Genomic DNA, 17,512 nt, shown 5'->3' on the forward strand with positions numbered 1-17,512 from the left:
GGGCCTCACCTGTTGCGTGGCTGGGATGGGGAAGTTGAAGGGAAATGGCTGCGTGGAGTGGGCGACGGTGCGGGGCTGGTCTTCACGGGCACCCCTGCAGGTGGGGGTATGCTGGAGGACGGGTTTCGCATGTAGGCACGGTTGGACGTGGACACCAGCTGAGGGGGTGGGTGGCTGAAGTCTTGGACAGAGGAAGAAGCATAGACCCCTGTGGACTGACTGAGCCAAGGGGACTGTCTCCAAGAATTGGACCTTGGGGACTCCAGGTTATCTAGAGATTCGCCTCTGAAACAGAGAAAGGATTAGCCACAATTACATAACACAGTCAACCAGAAATTATTTAACATTACAGTCACTAAAACACCACTTTTATACATTTTATAAGCAGGTGTTAATCTAACAAGTCCAAGTACATATAAATTTACTTTTAAAACTGAAGTTTTCTTTTCATCAGAGGCATCCTGGTGTTTCAAATTCAGTTAACCTTCATTGATTTCTATTTTTATTTACTTGGTGCTTAGGTTAAAGAATAAATACCAAAGTAGAAAGGAAAATACAAAGAAAAGTATTTTTTAAATAAATTACTTAGACAAAGACCACACATATTTGCCCTTTAAATCTTTAACTTTTTAGACATACCAATCTTCATTTTTAGACCCCAAACAAATGAAACCACACACATCTTTTTAAACACCTACATATGTCCGGTATTAGACTAAACACTGTCACAAAAATATTGAATTATTTAATCTTCACAATAATATATATATATATATTCTCATAGAAGTTAACTTGTCCATAATAAAAAGAGCTAGCCAGTGGTGGACTGGCTTTCAAACCAAAGTCTCCCTGATTCCAAAGCAATCCAGGCCATTGCTACTGTGTCGCCCTCATTCACTCACCACCAAAACCTCATGCAAATACAAAGTTTGGGAAATCTCTCTTAAATGAAGTAATATACTTACATTAATTCTGATCTATAAAGAATGACTCCAAATTATGAGGGTATGCTTCTACCTAGTCAATTTTGTTATTACTTTTAAAACTTTATCTCTTAACCCAAATTTTAAAAATATCTTTTTTCTTTTGAAGTTATAGAAGTACTACATCATCATGATGAGAAAGACCCAGGCAGTGGAGAAGGGTATCTGAAGGAGGAATAAGGTTTTCCCCCCTCTCACCACAATTTACCCGTGCTAATCCCAAACGTTACCATTATTAACTGTGTATCCTTCTACAAATTGACATATGTAAGTATAGCAATGTCTATAGCAGCTGTGGGCAAACTACAGCCCGTGGGCCGGATCCGGCCCGTTTGAAATGAATAAAACTAAAAAAAAAAAAAAAGACCGTACCCTTTTATGTAATGATGTTTACTTTGAATTTATATTAGTTCACACAAACACTCCATCCATGCTTTTGTTCCGGCCCTCCGGTCCAGTTTAAGAACCCATTGTGGCCCTCGAGTCAAAAAGTTTGCCCACCCCTGGTCTATAGTCATATGCAATATATGTGATGTGTTTACCATTCTTAAACAAATAGGATTATTCTACAATACATATTCTTCATTGCTTTATTCCATATAATATATATGGTCTTAGAACTAACTTCATGTCAGCTCATATGATAAGACACTTTCGTGGCTCCCTCAGTGAATCATCCCTCCCGGCATCTGTGCCCTTGTGTAGTCCCCTCTCACTGATTCTGGGCTTGGCCATGTGACATGTAGAACTATGGGACATGAGCAAGCACGATACAAATGGAGGTCTGCTAATAAGCACTAGGGCTTATCCTCTTGCAAGGTTTCCTCTTTGAATCCAGGTGCTGTGTCATGAGGCCGCCCAAGCAGCTATGTGGAGAGCCCACATGGAGAAAAGAGGCTCCCAGCTGAGTTCTTAGTGGAGCCTCTCTCTCAGGGGTTGGCAAATCGCAGCCACGGCCAGCCTATGGACAACTCGTGAGTGAAGGGTATTTCATATTTTCAGTCATAAAACAACCAGAACAAAGAAAATCTGACAGTGACTTATGTGGCCTACAAAGTAAATTACTTACTATCTGTCTTCATACAAAAAAATTTGCCAGCCCGGCTCTGAATGACTAGAGCTGTCCAGGTTCCCTGACGAACACCATGTACAGAACTGCCCAGTCGACCCTCAGAACTGTGAGATGTGAATCATTATTTTAACCCACAAAGTTTTGAGCAGCAATATGCCGCTTTCAATTCTTTAATAGTTGTATCATATTCTACCTAATCTGTGAGCCACCATTTATTTAACGAGTACTAGGGACACTTTTTTTTTAATTGTATATTTAATAATATTTAAGTACTAGAGGCCCGGTGCATGAAATTCTTGGGGGGGGGGGGGGGGCGGGGTACGGGACCCTCAGCCCAGCCTGCACCCTCTCCAATCTGGGATCCCTCTCACAATCCAGGACTGATGGCTCCCAACTAACTGCTCACCTGCCTGGTTGCCCCTAACTGCCCTCCCCTGCCGGCCTGGTCCCCCCCAACTTCCCTCCCCTGCAGGCCTGGTTGCCCCCAACTGCCCTCCCCTGCTGGCCTGATCGCCCACAACTGCCCTCTCCTTCCGGCCATCTTGTCTGTTGGAGTGATGGTCAATTTGCATATTACTCTTTTATTAGATAGGATAGGCCCTGGATAGGTAGCTCAGCTGGTCAGAGTGTCGCCCCAATGAGCCAAGATTGCAGGTTCAATCCCCAGTCAGGGTACACACAAGAATCAACCAGTAAATGCATAAATGGGTGGAACAACAAATTTGTCTCTCTCTCTCTCTCTCTCTCTCTCTCTCTCACTCTCTCCCCCACCAAAAATCAATAAATAATAATAATAAAGTATATATTCTTTGATATATCTTTGCATACTTAACCAAACATATCCAGAAGATAAAATGCCAGAAACCAAAGTGCTCACAGGGTACAAACAAACACTTCTGCTCAAATGGAGGTTTGCTAATAACTGAAAAACCATCCAACCAATCAGGAAGAATCCCTGTTTCCTTATACATTCATCAATACTAGACTTACACACTCATTTTAACTCTCTACAAATCCCATATATGTTGATCTTTTATATGTTTAAAGACTTTATTTCTATTTCTATGAACTATCTATTCTTATCAATTATCAAATAGCCGTCAGGGTTTATCTACTGATTTACAAAAGTTAGTGGTACACTGAGATAATTAGCCCTTTGTCTGTAATGTGTTGCAGATGATCTTCCTTAGTTTCTTAGCTGTGGAAATACTGAATAAAAGTAGCCTTAGTATTCAAGATATACCTTTTAAAATGTTCATCCTCTCATCTCCAATTAATTTATATCTGTATATTTTTCAGGAAGTTAAAAAAATTGAGTTTTCACACTTTGTGAACACTATTATTCCAATCTAACCATTTTCACCTTTGTGAACACTATTATGATTCCAATCTAACCATTATCTCATTATAAACAAATAAACAGAAGCTTAATTTTAAGTCCAGCATCCAAGGAAGCAACAAGAACTGCATGAATTATTTAAGTGCCCAAATCACACTTCAGACTTTTACATCCAGCTTTGAAACCTATTAGTCATTTGGTTTCGTCCACATGTATTCCCTGCTGGAGCCACAGTCTCCTCGTGTGGAAAACAGGAAGCTTACCCCTGCCTCAAAACATTTTCTCCAGACAAAGCAACTGGTACGGGTCTGGCACCTGAGTGCCCAATGACATTTGCTTTACTTGCCTCTCTCCCACTACATCTTGGATTAAGAGAAGAGATTATGACATCTCTTCACCCAAAGTAGCCAGCGTGTCTAGAAATTAAATATTTGCTTCACAGCACAGAAGAGGGAGTAATTCCTAAAATGTCTCGCACCTTCTCATAATCCCAGGCAGACAAATGGGCTCTTTATTGACGCTGGAACTGCGCTGACGGATCCAGCTGCTGTCGGTGTGAAGGGATGTTTTCTTCCTCATTTCTTGAAGGATCTGTTGCCTCTCCAACTCTGCTCCTGATGGACCTGGTTCCTTCTTGGCGCTCCTCTGTGTTGAGCTACCATTCCCAACTCGGTCTAAATATTTATGGCTTCCTAAATTAAAAACACATCCAAAGCTGCAGGGTTAGGACATTAAAAAAGGAAGAGTGGATGCATCTCCAAATAGAGTGTAGCAAAATGTGTCCTTGTGCACGTATGCTAACATTATCAGTTCTCAATGAGGCTGCTGCCTGGGAACCTACTCCTGGCAATTCCAATTCCACACCCAGAGGCACATCACAGAGCGCACTCAGGAAAACTAAGAAGGCTGCCTGAAAAGGAGACAACCACATTGATTTCAGCAATAGGGAGTTACTAAATGCTCATCCAGAAGCGGTTTCTCTTCCACTTTTCCCTTCCTTACTAAGTTAAGTCAATCGAGCTCATGCTCACTGAATGCTTGCTGTGACAACTCCACGGGGAGCTGGGCGTTCTCTCAAAAAACTTACACGTCCCCTGAGGAGAGAGTGAAGACATACATGCATGCATCTGTAGATGCCATGACTAGAGTCTCCACGGTATAAGTCTATGACTTTAAGTCACAACCAAATTGAAGAAATAAGAGCATATTCAATCACTCCACTGGCTTTTGCGACACTGAAAAATAGCCACGTCGCCCGAAGGATAACCAAGGGATGTTATGAGACTTGTTTCTCTTCTAAGAAACTGACAAAGCGACAAGTCAAATTTATGAATGAAAATTAAGTTAAGTTTTATCCTGAAGGCTTTGTCTCATTGGATTTGCTGGTTACTTTCTGGCTCAGTTAGAACATCCATAACTTTGAAATCCTCCCCACCTTGATTTGGATTAGGAAATTTCACCTAGTGATATATTTTATTTTCTTTCCAGATTCACTGCTATTGACATTCTTTCAAAATTCATGATGTGTCTCTGCCTTAGTTCATCTACAAGTAAGCCATGAATAAGGCCGCCAAAGGTTCCTTATGTACATCTATGTTTACATTTGTGTATCACACAACTCACCAATTTCGTCAGATTTGAAATGAAACATTTTCTATTTTAAAAGTACCTTATTGGCATAACCAAGATTTTAGTAAAATATTTGATAACTTCCACTGCCTGCGATTCATTTAGTTAAGGGGAGAAGACAAACATGCTATAATAATCAGGTTAACACCAGCCACAGATACTAATGAGTCAATTTCAGAGAATCACACTTGCCATTACTAACACGTCATGTGTTTAAATTCAGGAGAGAAAATTATCAATGCAGGTTAACAATGTTTCATGGCAGACAGAAGTAATTAAACCTTCATTTTCAGGGTGGTTAGTGGCAAATTCAGGGGAGAAGAAACTAGAAATCCAAATAGGTGAGACCAGAAGAACCAGGTCAGAAAGCATCTGGTAAGTTGGAGACTGAGAGAGAGAACACTTTGGTTATAGTTGAGTGTTCCTAATGGGAACAACAGCAAAAGAGGCTGGAAAGATACACTAGGACCAGATGACGAAAAGGAAAGGGGTGATCATAGAACCTAACAAAAACTGTAAATTCTACAAGTTTCAACAAGAAGTGACAAACAGACCATTCGGACCTGTACATGTGGTTTGGCTCACAGAGGGTTTTAAATTTTTAAAGTCCTTGTCAGTGCTTAAAATAAAACACAAAAAATCCAGAGTTTGTTTGTTTGTTTTACTTCTCTTGCAATAGAAATGGTCAGTAATCACAGGCTTGCATTCTCCCACTTGGCAGTAACAGGCTGGAGCTGGGTAGGAGTGACTGTCCACTTAGATGGGTGTGTTCATGTTCACCAAGTTCACCTCAACCCTCACCTGGACCTCCATTCGTTTACATAACTGACCAAAGCCCTGCTTCCACAAAGCCTGGTATGCAAACCTTGCTTAAAATGATGCCTTTTTCTTCATTTTTTTCTTAGTTGCATAACATCAGCTACATGTGTACCTAGAAAGGCACTTTATATACTAGCAATATCAGGTTCCAAATTGTTTTTGCCAAGTTAGTAAAATCATTACCACTTTGGATTTTTTGACATCTAAATGTACAATTTCTACTTTATATGCAATTTTTAAGTCCCCTAGTATTCTGCAGAAAACTTTTCTGTGCCATTCCTTTAGCTACAAGATGAAATCTACTATACAAAACTCTATCAGCAGCACTTGGCAAATTCTCACATATTTCATTAGCTATTTAAAACCATTTTAAGCTCCCAGTACTCCCCCCATTATAAAGTAAAGCCAAAATAAGCAAAAGATAGTTTTGTTTTTAAACACAAATGCTAAGAATATTCGGTATTTTAACTATGTAATCTTAATGAACCGGAAATATCTTGACCTTAAAAATACTGATCGTAGCATGTGATAGCATAAATAAACAATTTTGGAAAAACTTCATATTTACCATTTTTATTTGTGGAGAAATCATCCAGCTCGGTAGTGGACCTGGATTTATTCCTAGAACACAGAACACAGTATATTACACGTCTCATTAAGAATATCCTTTTCATATTTATGAAGAACCAAAAATATAACTTTTAAAGAAGCAATTTACTTCCTATGTCTGTTGAGAACTACATTTATTTTTATATCAAGGATTTTTCATGTTGCACAAACTAGCAGGAGACAGTGACATCTCTAGAGGAGAGAAGAGCTTGATGCTAGAAATATATAATCATGTGAAAATCTCCTGCGTCTTGTATGATGACTAAGCTTACGATTTGACCCAATTATGTACTTCGACTCTCTTCCAGACCCCAGTCTTACCGGATGTACAAAGCTTTTGTCATCAGGGTTCCTAACATCAGACGGTCCTACTTGCTTCATACTGTCCAAGGGTCAAGAAGTCAACTTTTGGGGCACTAGGGTACTACTCTGAAAGAGCAATTTACCAAATGCTATCCTAGCATTCTAGAGGCACTGAAGTGCACTGCCATAGGCAACTTCCGAAAATGCCTGACTCTGTAATGCAAACTGTAGGTCTGCATAGCAATACTTGCTGATCTCATTCTCATTCTGCTAGGCACTTTAAGTTCAAATAATAGTAATAAAAATGAATGATGATATATGTTACCATACATATGTATGCTTGTCTTACATATATACATGCATACAAGATATATGTGTGTATGCATACATTTAATAGTAGATAATATATAATAATGTAACATGACTGTTAGCAACATTTATGAATGGTTTCATTTGTATTCACAGAGAAGAAAATACTTTTATAACACACTCCTTAATTCCTTGAGGGCATGCTACATCACAAATGCCTAAGTATTTCATATTTTTGAGGATTCCTTAAGTTTCCTTTCTCTGCAATCTAATTATTTTCTCCAGGTAATGAGCTATATAATTAAAGCTTACTTAATTATACAAAGAAACCCATGGCTTTAAAAAGGAGATATACATATTTTAATCATCTACAGGTACCCAGAATCACGTATTATAAGTCAGGTGATTCACCACTAGAACCTTTTCCTGCTGCATATCAGCCCGCCATTACCTGTATAGTCCTCTTCTTTTCCTATCTACTCTGAGTCCTAGTCCGTCTCCTGACTGCCTATACAGATGAGTCTTTCCTTATCTAGAAGGCAAACTTCCTAAAGAAATTTCAGCTCTGAAAACACAAATCAATGGTCATACACTGGATATTTTTATCCTGTGTAATGATTTCAAAAGTGCAACTCATTTTTTAAATTATTTAAAAACATTAAATTTAATGATTTAGGAAATTTTGAAAAAGCACGTATAACTTTTCAGATATCTGAAATCCTATCTGTATTCCCCAAAAACTGACTAGTAGTTCTAATCAAATTAAGAGAGGGGCCATGTTTCTCATTTCAGATGTCCTCATGTAACTTCAATTTGGGCAAGCCTATGCCATGGCTTATAATTGCTTTTTAAAAAACTGTTAAGGTAGATTGCAAAAAATGAACACAATTCTCCCCCTGTGCCCATTCCCCATGCACTATGGCCCCTCCCATAAGAGGTGGAGTTCTTCTTCTCTCTGTGAACTTGGGCTGGCCCTGTGACTTAATTTGAAATAGTAGAATGTGGCAGAAGCAATGGTGTGCCAGGTCAGCACTGAGACTGCGAGGTGCCCGGCATGCTTCCTCTCCTTAATTCTCTCTCTCTCGGCTCTCCCCAGCCACCATGTATGCAAGCCTGCACTGCTTTGCTGCATGTTGAAAAGCACACAACCCAGTTGGTCTCATTGCTCCAGCTGACAACCAGCCAACTCCCCAAAAGTTTACCTAGAAAACTGGTAGTAGATGCATGATGAGCGCAATCAACTAAAAGAACTGTCAACCGAGTTCAGCCCAAAAAGCTGACCCACAAAATCAAAAATTAAGTTACTAAGTTGAGGGGTAGTTTTACATATCAACCAGCAAGTTCTCTTTGCATCCCACAACAGATCAAGAGCTATAGTAGTTCTACAAAAACACCTAGGCAAGCCCTCAGAAATTCATATGAAGTCACTTACTCCTACCAAATGACAATGAAATGTTCTACACACCTGTCACTAGGAAGCAAACCTGAAGATTCTTCCTCTCCCTTTGGTATATCATAGGAATCAACAGGCCTGAAAGATGGAAAAGGTTTATGATAAAAATAAAACTTTGATGCCTTCCCTGGGTTTAAGAAATAGATAACAAAATTATGTTATTCTAGCACCTGTTTGAGAATGCTCTCTTGTTTGAAAACTAAACACACAGAAGTATTTCAATCAATCATTGAAGAAAACAGACCTACAGCTACCAGCAGACATTTGCAATTCATTCCACAAATACATGCTGTGTGCCTGCTATGACCCAGTAGGGTTCTAGGGAAACAAAACAAACTTATTGGCCTCCTAATCCTTACATTTTAAAGGGGCATGCAGGCCAACCACAAGCAAATAAATGCATATTATAAAGCAGAGAAGGGCACATGGAGAAAAGGGGTAGGGAGAGCCATGTTTCTTAGATGAGGCATTTTAGAAAGTCTGAGAAGGTGACATTGCATCAGAGACTTAAACAAAATGAGTAAGACAACAAATACGTGAGAAAACACTGCTCCAGGCACAGGAACTAGAAAATGCAAAAATCCAAGGGGCAGAATATGTTGTGCATTTTCCAGATAGGAAAGGGATGATAGTGCAGCTATGACACACCAAGTGAAGGGAAGTCAGAGGAAGGTAGGTAGACCAAAGGGCCAAGACACTTCATACAAGCCTTCTAAGGCCCGGGGAGGAGTGCAGGTGGTATTCTAATGTGAGGGAAGCCATTTGGAGACACTGAGCAGGAAAGTAAGGTGACAGGTTCAGATTTACAATGGGATGGGTTCACTCTGGCTGCTTGTGTTCACTTGTGTAGAGAATGGATGGTAGGGAGCAGGAAAACCAATTAGGTGCCTTTGAAGTGAGGAATGGATACAGCTAAGCCAAGCCAATTGAAAATCACATGTACCCATTGGCAAGGGAACAGACCTTCTATACTGGTATATTCGGACTGACGTTTCCCTCTCTCTCTCTGCCTGGTGCATCTGTTCTTCTGTGCGACGCTTCTGCTCCTCGGCCTGGCGCTTCTGTTCTTCTGCGTAGCGCATCTGCTCCTCTGCCTGGCGCTTCTGCTCCTCGGCCTGGCGCATCTGCGCCTCTGCCTGGCGCTTCTGTTCTTCTGCGTAGCGCTTCTGCTCCTCAGCCTCAGCCTGACGCCGCATCTCCTCCTGCTCTTCCTCATATTGTTGCTCCTTCAGTTCCCTCTCTTTCTCAATAGTGAGTTGTTCCTGCAGCTTCTTTCTTTGGTCCTCAATCATCTCTTCCTCGTGCCACTGTCTCCTCCCCTCTTCTCCTGCTCGGGTTCCTTCCCTGTCAGAAGACTTGGACCCTTCATCCCAGGTGGCTTCCAACGTGGCAACAGTAGGCTCCCGTGTGGTCAGAGCTGTGATGTTTGAGTTCAGGACCATCAGCTCCTGCACAACCAGGGGGTGAAATTTGATTAAGATATGTCTATATTCAGTTTTTTATTATATCTATTGTAGTTGGCCCAGAATTCTATTGAAATGATGTTAAATTTTATCACTAACAAGGCCACACGTGGGTGATGGAGATGTAACTTAGAAGAAGAAGATACACTTAGAGTCTGTAGATAAAATAATTTAATTATTCAATAGAGAAACTAGGAGAAATGTTGAAACATCAAAGCAAAGTTCTGATAAATCAGAGCTCATTATATTTTTCAAAGAGATACGTTGGCGAGTGTATGACAAAAGCCAAGTGAAATGGACAGTCTTCCATTTTTCAGCAGATTTCATCAAGACAGAGAAGGAAGAACATGTTCTAACATTACCTCATTCAAGAACTTGTCATTCTCTCTCTCAGCCTCCTGCTGAGCTCTTTGCCACTCTTCCCTTAGTTTCTCCTGCTCACGTTGGTATTTTTCCTATAAAAAAAATGATAGCATATTGATTAATTAGCTAATTACTAGGCTGATGTTAATCTTTTTCATTAGCAGTTTTGTTAGCCCCGCCTTTCACCTCAATCTTTAAAGACAGAGATATTTATTTTAACCAATCATATTTTAGTCCTCAAAATAGAAAATACCTTATATTGAAGTAAAATGCAGCTGCTGGGAAAGGGTAGACATTCAGAATTATACCCAAATGCACCCTTTACCATGGTTGTAATTCATTAAAGCCCCTAAAGCTAACTGTAAGGGGGACTGAATTTCTCTGCAGTAAACTGGCAGTAAGCCTCACAAAGCCTCCTATTCATACAAGAATCTTATGTTCACTGCAGCATTATACACTATGGCCAAAACATGAAAACAACCTAAGTGTCCTTCGATGGATGATTTGATAAAGAAGATGTGAACATATATTTATTTGAATACTACTCAGCTATAAGAAAGGATAGGATATTACCATATGTGACAGTATGGATGGATCTTAAGAGTATTGTACTAAATGAAATAAGTCAGAAGGAAAAGGACAAGAACCATATGGTTTCACCCAAATGTGGGATATAAAACAGAAAACAACAAACAAACAAAAGATACAAACTCAGAGACACAGACAACAGAATGGTGGTTAACAGAGAGGAACGGGATGGGGGGAGGAGGCAGAGAGTAAAGGAGGCCAAACACATGGTGATGGAAGGAGACCAGACTTCGGTGGTGAGTACACAGTGGAACATACAGATGATGTATCATAGAACTGCACACACAAAAATTATAAAATGTTATTGACCAGTGTCACCCAAATAAATTTAATTTAAAAAATAGTACATAGAAAAAAAGAAATCCAAACTAGAGTGCCTCATATTTTCTAAAAATAAACACAAGGGTTAATAAATGATTTTAAAAGGAGGATTCTGGAAATCGTCAAATGAAAGGTAACTGTCTTTGCGTTTTAATAGAAAATTATTTTTAATACAAAAAAATAATAATTGTATGTTAATACAAAACACACTACCTATCAAAGTATTTGTTAATTATCAGGTTACTGGCTTTTTAAATTTTTATATATATATATATATATATATATATATATATATATATATATATATATATATAAAATTTTTTTTAATTGATTTCAGAGAGGAGGGGAGAGGGGGAGAGAGAGAAACATCAATAATGAGAGAGAATCATTGACTGATTGCCTCCTGCACACCCCCCGCTGGGAATCTAGCCCACAACCCTGGCATATGCCCTGACCAGGGATCAAACCATGACCTCCTGATTCATAGGTCGATACTGAGCCACATGGGCCAGGCAAATTTCTTTTTTAATTTGCTTCTCAGTACTAGTGGCATTTACAGTAACACCAGGCCTACTTCCTGTTGCTCCATGTTATTCTGCTCTACCTGCAGCAGGCGGTCCTGCTCCTTCTGCCACCTCTCTTGCCGCTTTCGCTCCTCCTCTTGATCCCACGCCCAGCGACTCGGGGCACTGATAGTTGGAACTGGAAGCTAACCAGTTATGAGAGAAGAGGTGCAAACAAAGAATATGTTACATCATTAAGTCACCTATGGAAGCATATTTGCATACATAAGTTATTCATATCACCCTGTGTCTAAGCTCTACTAAAGGTCAGTTGGCTTTATATTTCAAAATAGGTCGTTTCAACTTAAAGAGACTGGGTCACCTTATTTATTCCAAAAACAAGTGAATGCTACTTACATCAGGAACCACAGAATCAGAGCTTCCTGTATGGCAGCATGTGGGTAAGGAAGAGAAAAACACAGTATAAGACTTTTCATTTCTATGAAATAATTCCTTTCAGAGAGTTATGTTATTAGCTGTTTCTATGCCAGTATACTAAGTGACATCATTTTTTTTAAACAACAGGAATAAATCCTTCTTTTCCTCTTAAATTCCATCTGTTTGTTATCCATCTTCCAAATTCAAAGTCAGTTTAAAAGAAAAAGGAAAGAAGAAAGGGTCAACTATGGATGCTAAGAGTACAACCAAGTTCTAGGTACAAGCGCTGGATCAATGGTATATTTATGAATAAGTTAGAGGGTTTGTTTATTAATAGACTGGGATACTATCTCATAGTTTGGCCTACTTAAAAAAAAGAATTTCAAATGTTACAATATCTACCAAATCTAATTTTTACTTGCACTATTCAATTACAATGTGAGAACTCTAAGCTACTTATCTTAAATAAGCCATCACATCAAACATGTTCAAGAAACCTTTCCTTTTCCTCTACTATTATTTGAAACATAAATATTCAAACTTCCTATGTATGGCATAGTGTTATTCTTTTACTTTTTCACAGTGTTATTCTATTTAGTCTTGGGGGGGTCTACACAAGTGTGTGTCTGTCTGTAGTACAATGAGTACAAACAAGTAAGCAAATTTCATAAAATATGTATCATATAGTACCTTTAAATTTTCCTGAAACCTCAGCTGTCAAATAAATTATTCACTTACACAATTATATTTTTAAGAAAACTGTTTTGAGACTTAGGAAAATATTCTTCCCTAAAATAGCCTGCTGAAGAAAAGTGAGTAAAAATTAGGATAAAGAAGAAAAGGATTTGCTTTATTTTAGTCAATCTGAGCTAGAAGTATCATACTGCATCAATTAAATTACCAGGGAAAAACAGAAGTTTAACAAAAATATACCGAAACCACTAAGAATACTGACACAAGTAAACCTTGCACATGCATAGCTGGTGAACTATTTCTATGTGTGGTCAAGAGACCGTAATTCAACAAAGGCAGACTACTAGGAGATTGACAAAATATAAAAGTCCAGTAAACATCGTGTTACAAGGCAAGTTTGTAAATCTTCGATAATCTTAAAAGTAAGAAACCATAACATTTTAGACACCAACAGCACAGACTCCCCACTGACCGTGCCATTGCATCTCAAATGTTTGGATATTACTTTTAAGTTCTTGACAGTGAAACACAGAGCTCAAACTGCATTCATGAGACAGAGCACCAGGCAAACGTGAGAGGGAAGAAGATGCCACATGCATAGCACATTGTAAGGGAGCATTGCCCAACTACACCAACACAGAGAACTTCAAAATTCACTTGTTCACAAATGTCACCAAAATTTATTTACTTTTAATTTACTTCTAAGTCAACAGAGCAGTAGTATCAATACTCCAAAGCCGCCATCCCAATAATAATAAACAGCTCTGCTTTTTTATTGGGAACGTTTTCCAGAACCAAAAAAGCAGAGGTCTTTAGAAAGTTAGCCGATGATATGTTGGTGTAATCTAAGATTATGCAATTTGTAGGAAGTAGTAAGGCTTAAATGAAATGCCTCATTTCTTACTGTCACCCAGTGGGGGGAAAAAAGTATGTGTTTAATAGCATCTCAATTTTTTAATTAAAAAAGAAAAAAGAAACTTCAGAGGTGCAAAGGACACGCAAAGACCCATTACCACAGAGGTAGACCCATGAGCTGTAAGAAAAGCCTGATGACCCTAGGGAAAGAATGGAAATGGGTTATGTCGTTGGTCACGATGACAGCCAAACCGAAGAGGCTCAGTGCCCAGCACCACAGACCATCAGGAAAGGTGGAGGGTGGGAACAATTCCATGAAAATGCATGAATTGTTAGCTTGGTGGTTTACCTTGTTCAAAAAATTGTGATCGCCTTTTTAAGTTTTTCAAAGAAATAGGTTCAGATGCTAGTTGAAAAATACAAAAAAAAAAAAATCAATAAGATGTCATTCATTTTAATTTCTCACCACTGGAAAACTAAATGATACTTGCTATATATATTTCTCATCTATAGCAATATTATTTTTTAATAATAAAAATGACAAAACTGATAGCCATAGAAGATATGTATTATTTCAATGCACAGAGACACACATATTTTTAGTAGTCTATGCTATATTCAAATTAGTAAAAGGAACTAATATTTTGATTAATAAATTTTAGCAGATAAGCAGTCTAATTTCACAAAAGTCAAAACAGCTTTTGGAAAGTGGAAATTAAATATTTTTGCTTAGGTCAGTAAAAAATCTCTTCTAGTACAAGGAAAATTGTTTGTAACTAAGAGTTTTCACAATACAGGTGAGTAAAATAGAAACTAAAGAATAATGGGGAAGAGGACAAGAAAATAAATAATAACCAGAGAAAGAGAAAATAAAAGCAAGTGCTAAACCTAAATCACTCTTCTAACTAGAATTCTTTGCCCTCATTTTCAAGATCTTTCAGCCACCAACTTTAAGTAAAACAAATGGAGTCCTGTCAAATAAGGAAGAAAAAGAAAAAATTCTGACTTCTCCTATGGGTCTCTCTCGAGATTATGGCAAATGATTATCATACTTCAATATATTCATAAAATATAAATGCAATTATTACTGGATACTCGTTGTTGTTTACTTATCTAATGAAAAAACTGAAATGACAGACCTGTGTAATGCCACAGTCACTAAGGAGTTAAGTGTCTTATCAGTTTGCTTTGCCTGAGTCACTGGCAGAACAGGACCCTGATGTCTTATATTAAGATCATGAAGAAAAATAAGCCATGCTTTAAAAACTCCTTTGATAAAGAATGCAATATCAAACAAAACATAGTCACTTCTGATGGTCAGAAACTAAGTACAAAGATAAATAATCAATAAAGAGAGGGAAATTAATAAACTTAGTTTGGCTTTGGCACTGGACTATGAACTGGCAAATGCAGATTCAAAGCCACCAGCCTGCTGAGAAAACCCAGCCTGATTCCTGGAAGTCTAGTTAAAAGAAATTGCATCTTCTGTGGGTCGCTTTCCCGGCCTATTTCTTTTGTATGCCTATGGAAACATGTGGTAGCTAAATTATTTATAAGCCAACAGAAGGAGGAAGAGAATGATAACTCCATAAAGCAAAATTATCCTCGATACTATGCCTGCTTTTTTATTACAGATGGGTACTTTTGCTAACAACTGTTATTGCCCTTGGCATTTCCCTATTAATACTAGCCGCCTCCAAGCTTGTCCCTTTCACAACACTAAAGGGAGAAAGGAAACCTCATTCATCATTTTGTATTTAACCAAGATTCCCTTTGGCAGCATCCCATAGCAAGAAGGCTGATGGCCTGGGCAAAACCAGTCTTTCTTCATTGGCTCAGGCACACAGGCACTCAAAGCTCCTGGACATGCTGCCAAAGCTTTGTTTGCAGCGCCTGCACCATTCTACAGGGGAGCCCAGAGAGAGCCCTTCCGCATGGCTGCAATTCGATCTGGGTGCTAACCTTTTAGTTTCAACTTGCAGTGGATCAGTTTTTCTTTCACTCACAGGTATTAATGTTTATATTAACAGAACTGCGGTGCTATGACTTTTCTTACACTATAAATATAAGTTATAATGGTGATGTTTACCTTTTAATTCAAAAGTACTGCTTTCATCACGAATCCCATTGATTTCCTTGGACTCGGTATTCTGGAAGGAATACAAATGCCAGTTAACAACATTCTCTCCAATTGGACTTTGGGCTTAAATAATGCATTTCCTGTTAATGCAAATATCTTTTAGTCAAATGAATTGTTGAGGACATTAATGTATTCTTTACAGCCTTTTACATATAATAGATACTTTATTTTTACTCTTTAAAATTTGTGGAAGGATTAATGTCCAGCTGCAAGCATGGATGGCTTTAAGTTCAATCAGTCATTAATTTTCTAAGAAACAAATATTGATTAGTCCATTTGGCTTGTATTTATGAGTAAGCAACATAGTTATATAGGATTCTCTAACATTTATACTTGTCTTACACGATGTAGCAGGACCTCCTTATTAGATAAAAGAGGGTATCATAGGATAACAACAATATATCTAGGGAGTCAATATAAACATTTATTTGAAAGTTTAAATCTAAGTATTCCTCTGATACTTAGAAAACTTTCTACATTATAATTATTTTAATCAATTAATGTAACAGGGTATCTTTTAACCACATATATAAGTCTACCCACCAAATTCACCTACTCAAGATTAAAAATGCTTCATGAGGTTTTAAATTGCACACAATTACTATACTTATTTTACCAGTAAAGACCAAAGAAAGCATAGAAAAGCCATAGTATATAATTTTACATAATTAATACTTCACATTCACAAAGATCTGAGAAATGGGTATAATGATGAAAGATTGGTAAGAAACACCTGCAAAACACCAGTATGGGATCTTTTGATTTTACCATTATATAACTCATTATTACTCTAATTATTAATGAGTAATGCTCATGATGTTTAAAAATACATTTTACTCTCATTACTATAAATGATCTTATTTAATTATGTGGTTTTTAAAGTAGCATCAAAATTGTCCAGACAAAATAAATTCTTCTCCCCCAACATACATTTCCTACAGTTGCTTTGCTCTAAACAAATATTCCTCCTCAAAATACTTACAGAATTCTGAAGGCTTTCTGAGAAATCAGTCATTATTGATAGATTTGAAGATCTGTCTGAGTTGTAAATTCCAGAAGTTGCATCAATCCACTTTGTTTCAGGTGAACCTATAATTTTGGTAGCCATACTGGTGAGATTGAGGGTTTTATGCCGTATAAATGGCAGGGAAGGCTGGTCTTTGCCCCAATCTGATTGGCACGTGAAGATCAAGAAATGAGTACACATAAATGTTGAAGTGGAAAGAACAAAGTTACTGAATGCACACATACAATATGCACATACACAAGATAGACAAATAAATCAGGCAGTGTGTGAAAGAAATGAAAAGTTTAAGGATTTTTACCAAGAGACCACCTTCCGAAAACACAAGGGTTAGATCATGTTAATAATGAAAAGACTAGCAAATTTGCTGAATCTTTCTGTAAACCAGGACTGGAAATTAGTTTTTTTATATCAAAAGTTGGTAGGTCTGTGGTGGTTGAATGTCCATTCCCATCTAACTTCTATAACTAAGAAACACAATAATGAAGTGTATTTTGAAAGTTTCTTGAGAATGAAAGGCCATCCCCATTTCACTTCTATAACTAAGAAATGTAATAATGGAATGTATTTTGAAGGTTTCCTGAGAATGAACAACAGGAATATGGCCT

At 38.0% G+C, this 17,512-nt stretch overlaps 1 protein-coding gene across 12 annotated transcripts in view; it reads right to left on the reverse strand.

The window, feature by feature from the left end:
* The window catches only part of LMO7 (LIM domain 7), a 217,928-nt gene that overhangs the window by 5,157 nt on the left and 195,259 nt on the right, over positions 1-17,512 (reverse strand). For 8 of the 12 annotated variants that reach the window (XM_070408919.1, XM_070408920.1, XM_070408926.1 and 5 more), the window contains 11 exons: positions 16,863-17,050; positions 15,830-15,890; positions 14,090-14,146; positions 12,172-12,197; positions 11,856-11,960; positions 10,342-10,434; positions 9,480-9,964; positions 8,529-8,594; positions 6,411-6,463; positions 3,873-4,086; positions 10-285 (listed from right to left, as the gene is read on the reverse strand). In XM_070408919.1, the coding sequence (XP_070265020.1) occupies positions 10-285; positions 3,873-4,086; positions 6,411-6,463; positions 8,529-8,594; positions 9,480-9,964; positions 10,342-10,434; positions 11,856-11,960; positions 12,172-12,197; positions 14,090-14,146; positions 15,830-15,890; positions 16,863-17,050 (1,624 nt within the window). The remainder of the gene's footprint in view (positions 1-9; positions 286-3,872; positions 4,087-6,410; positions 6,464-8,528; positions 8,595-9,479; positions 9,965-10,341; positions 10,435-11,855; positions 11,961-12,171; positions 12,198-14,089; positions 14,147-15,829; positions 15,891-16,862; positions 17,051-17,512) is intronic. The other 4 variants (XM_070408931.1, XM_070408921.1, XM_070408930.1 and 1 more) reach the window with 1 other exon arrangement.

Source organism: Myotis yumanensis, unplaced genomic scaffold (assembly GCF_028538775.1).
Source record: "Myotis yumanensis isolate MYYU_CA2020_CCGP unplaced genomic scaffold, mMyoYum1.0.hap1 SCAF_3, whole genome shotgun sequence".
NCBI classification, from domain to species: Eukaryota; Metazoa; Chordata; class Mammalia; order Chiroptera; family Vespertilionidae; genus Myotis; species Myotis yumanensis.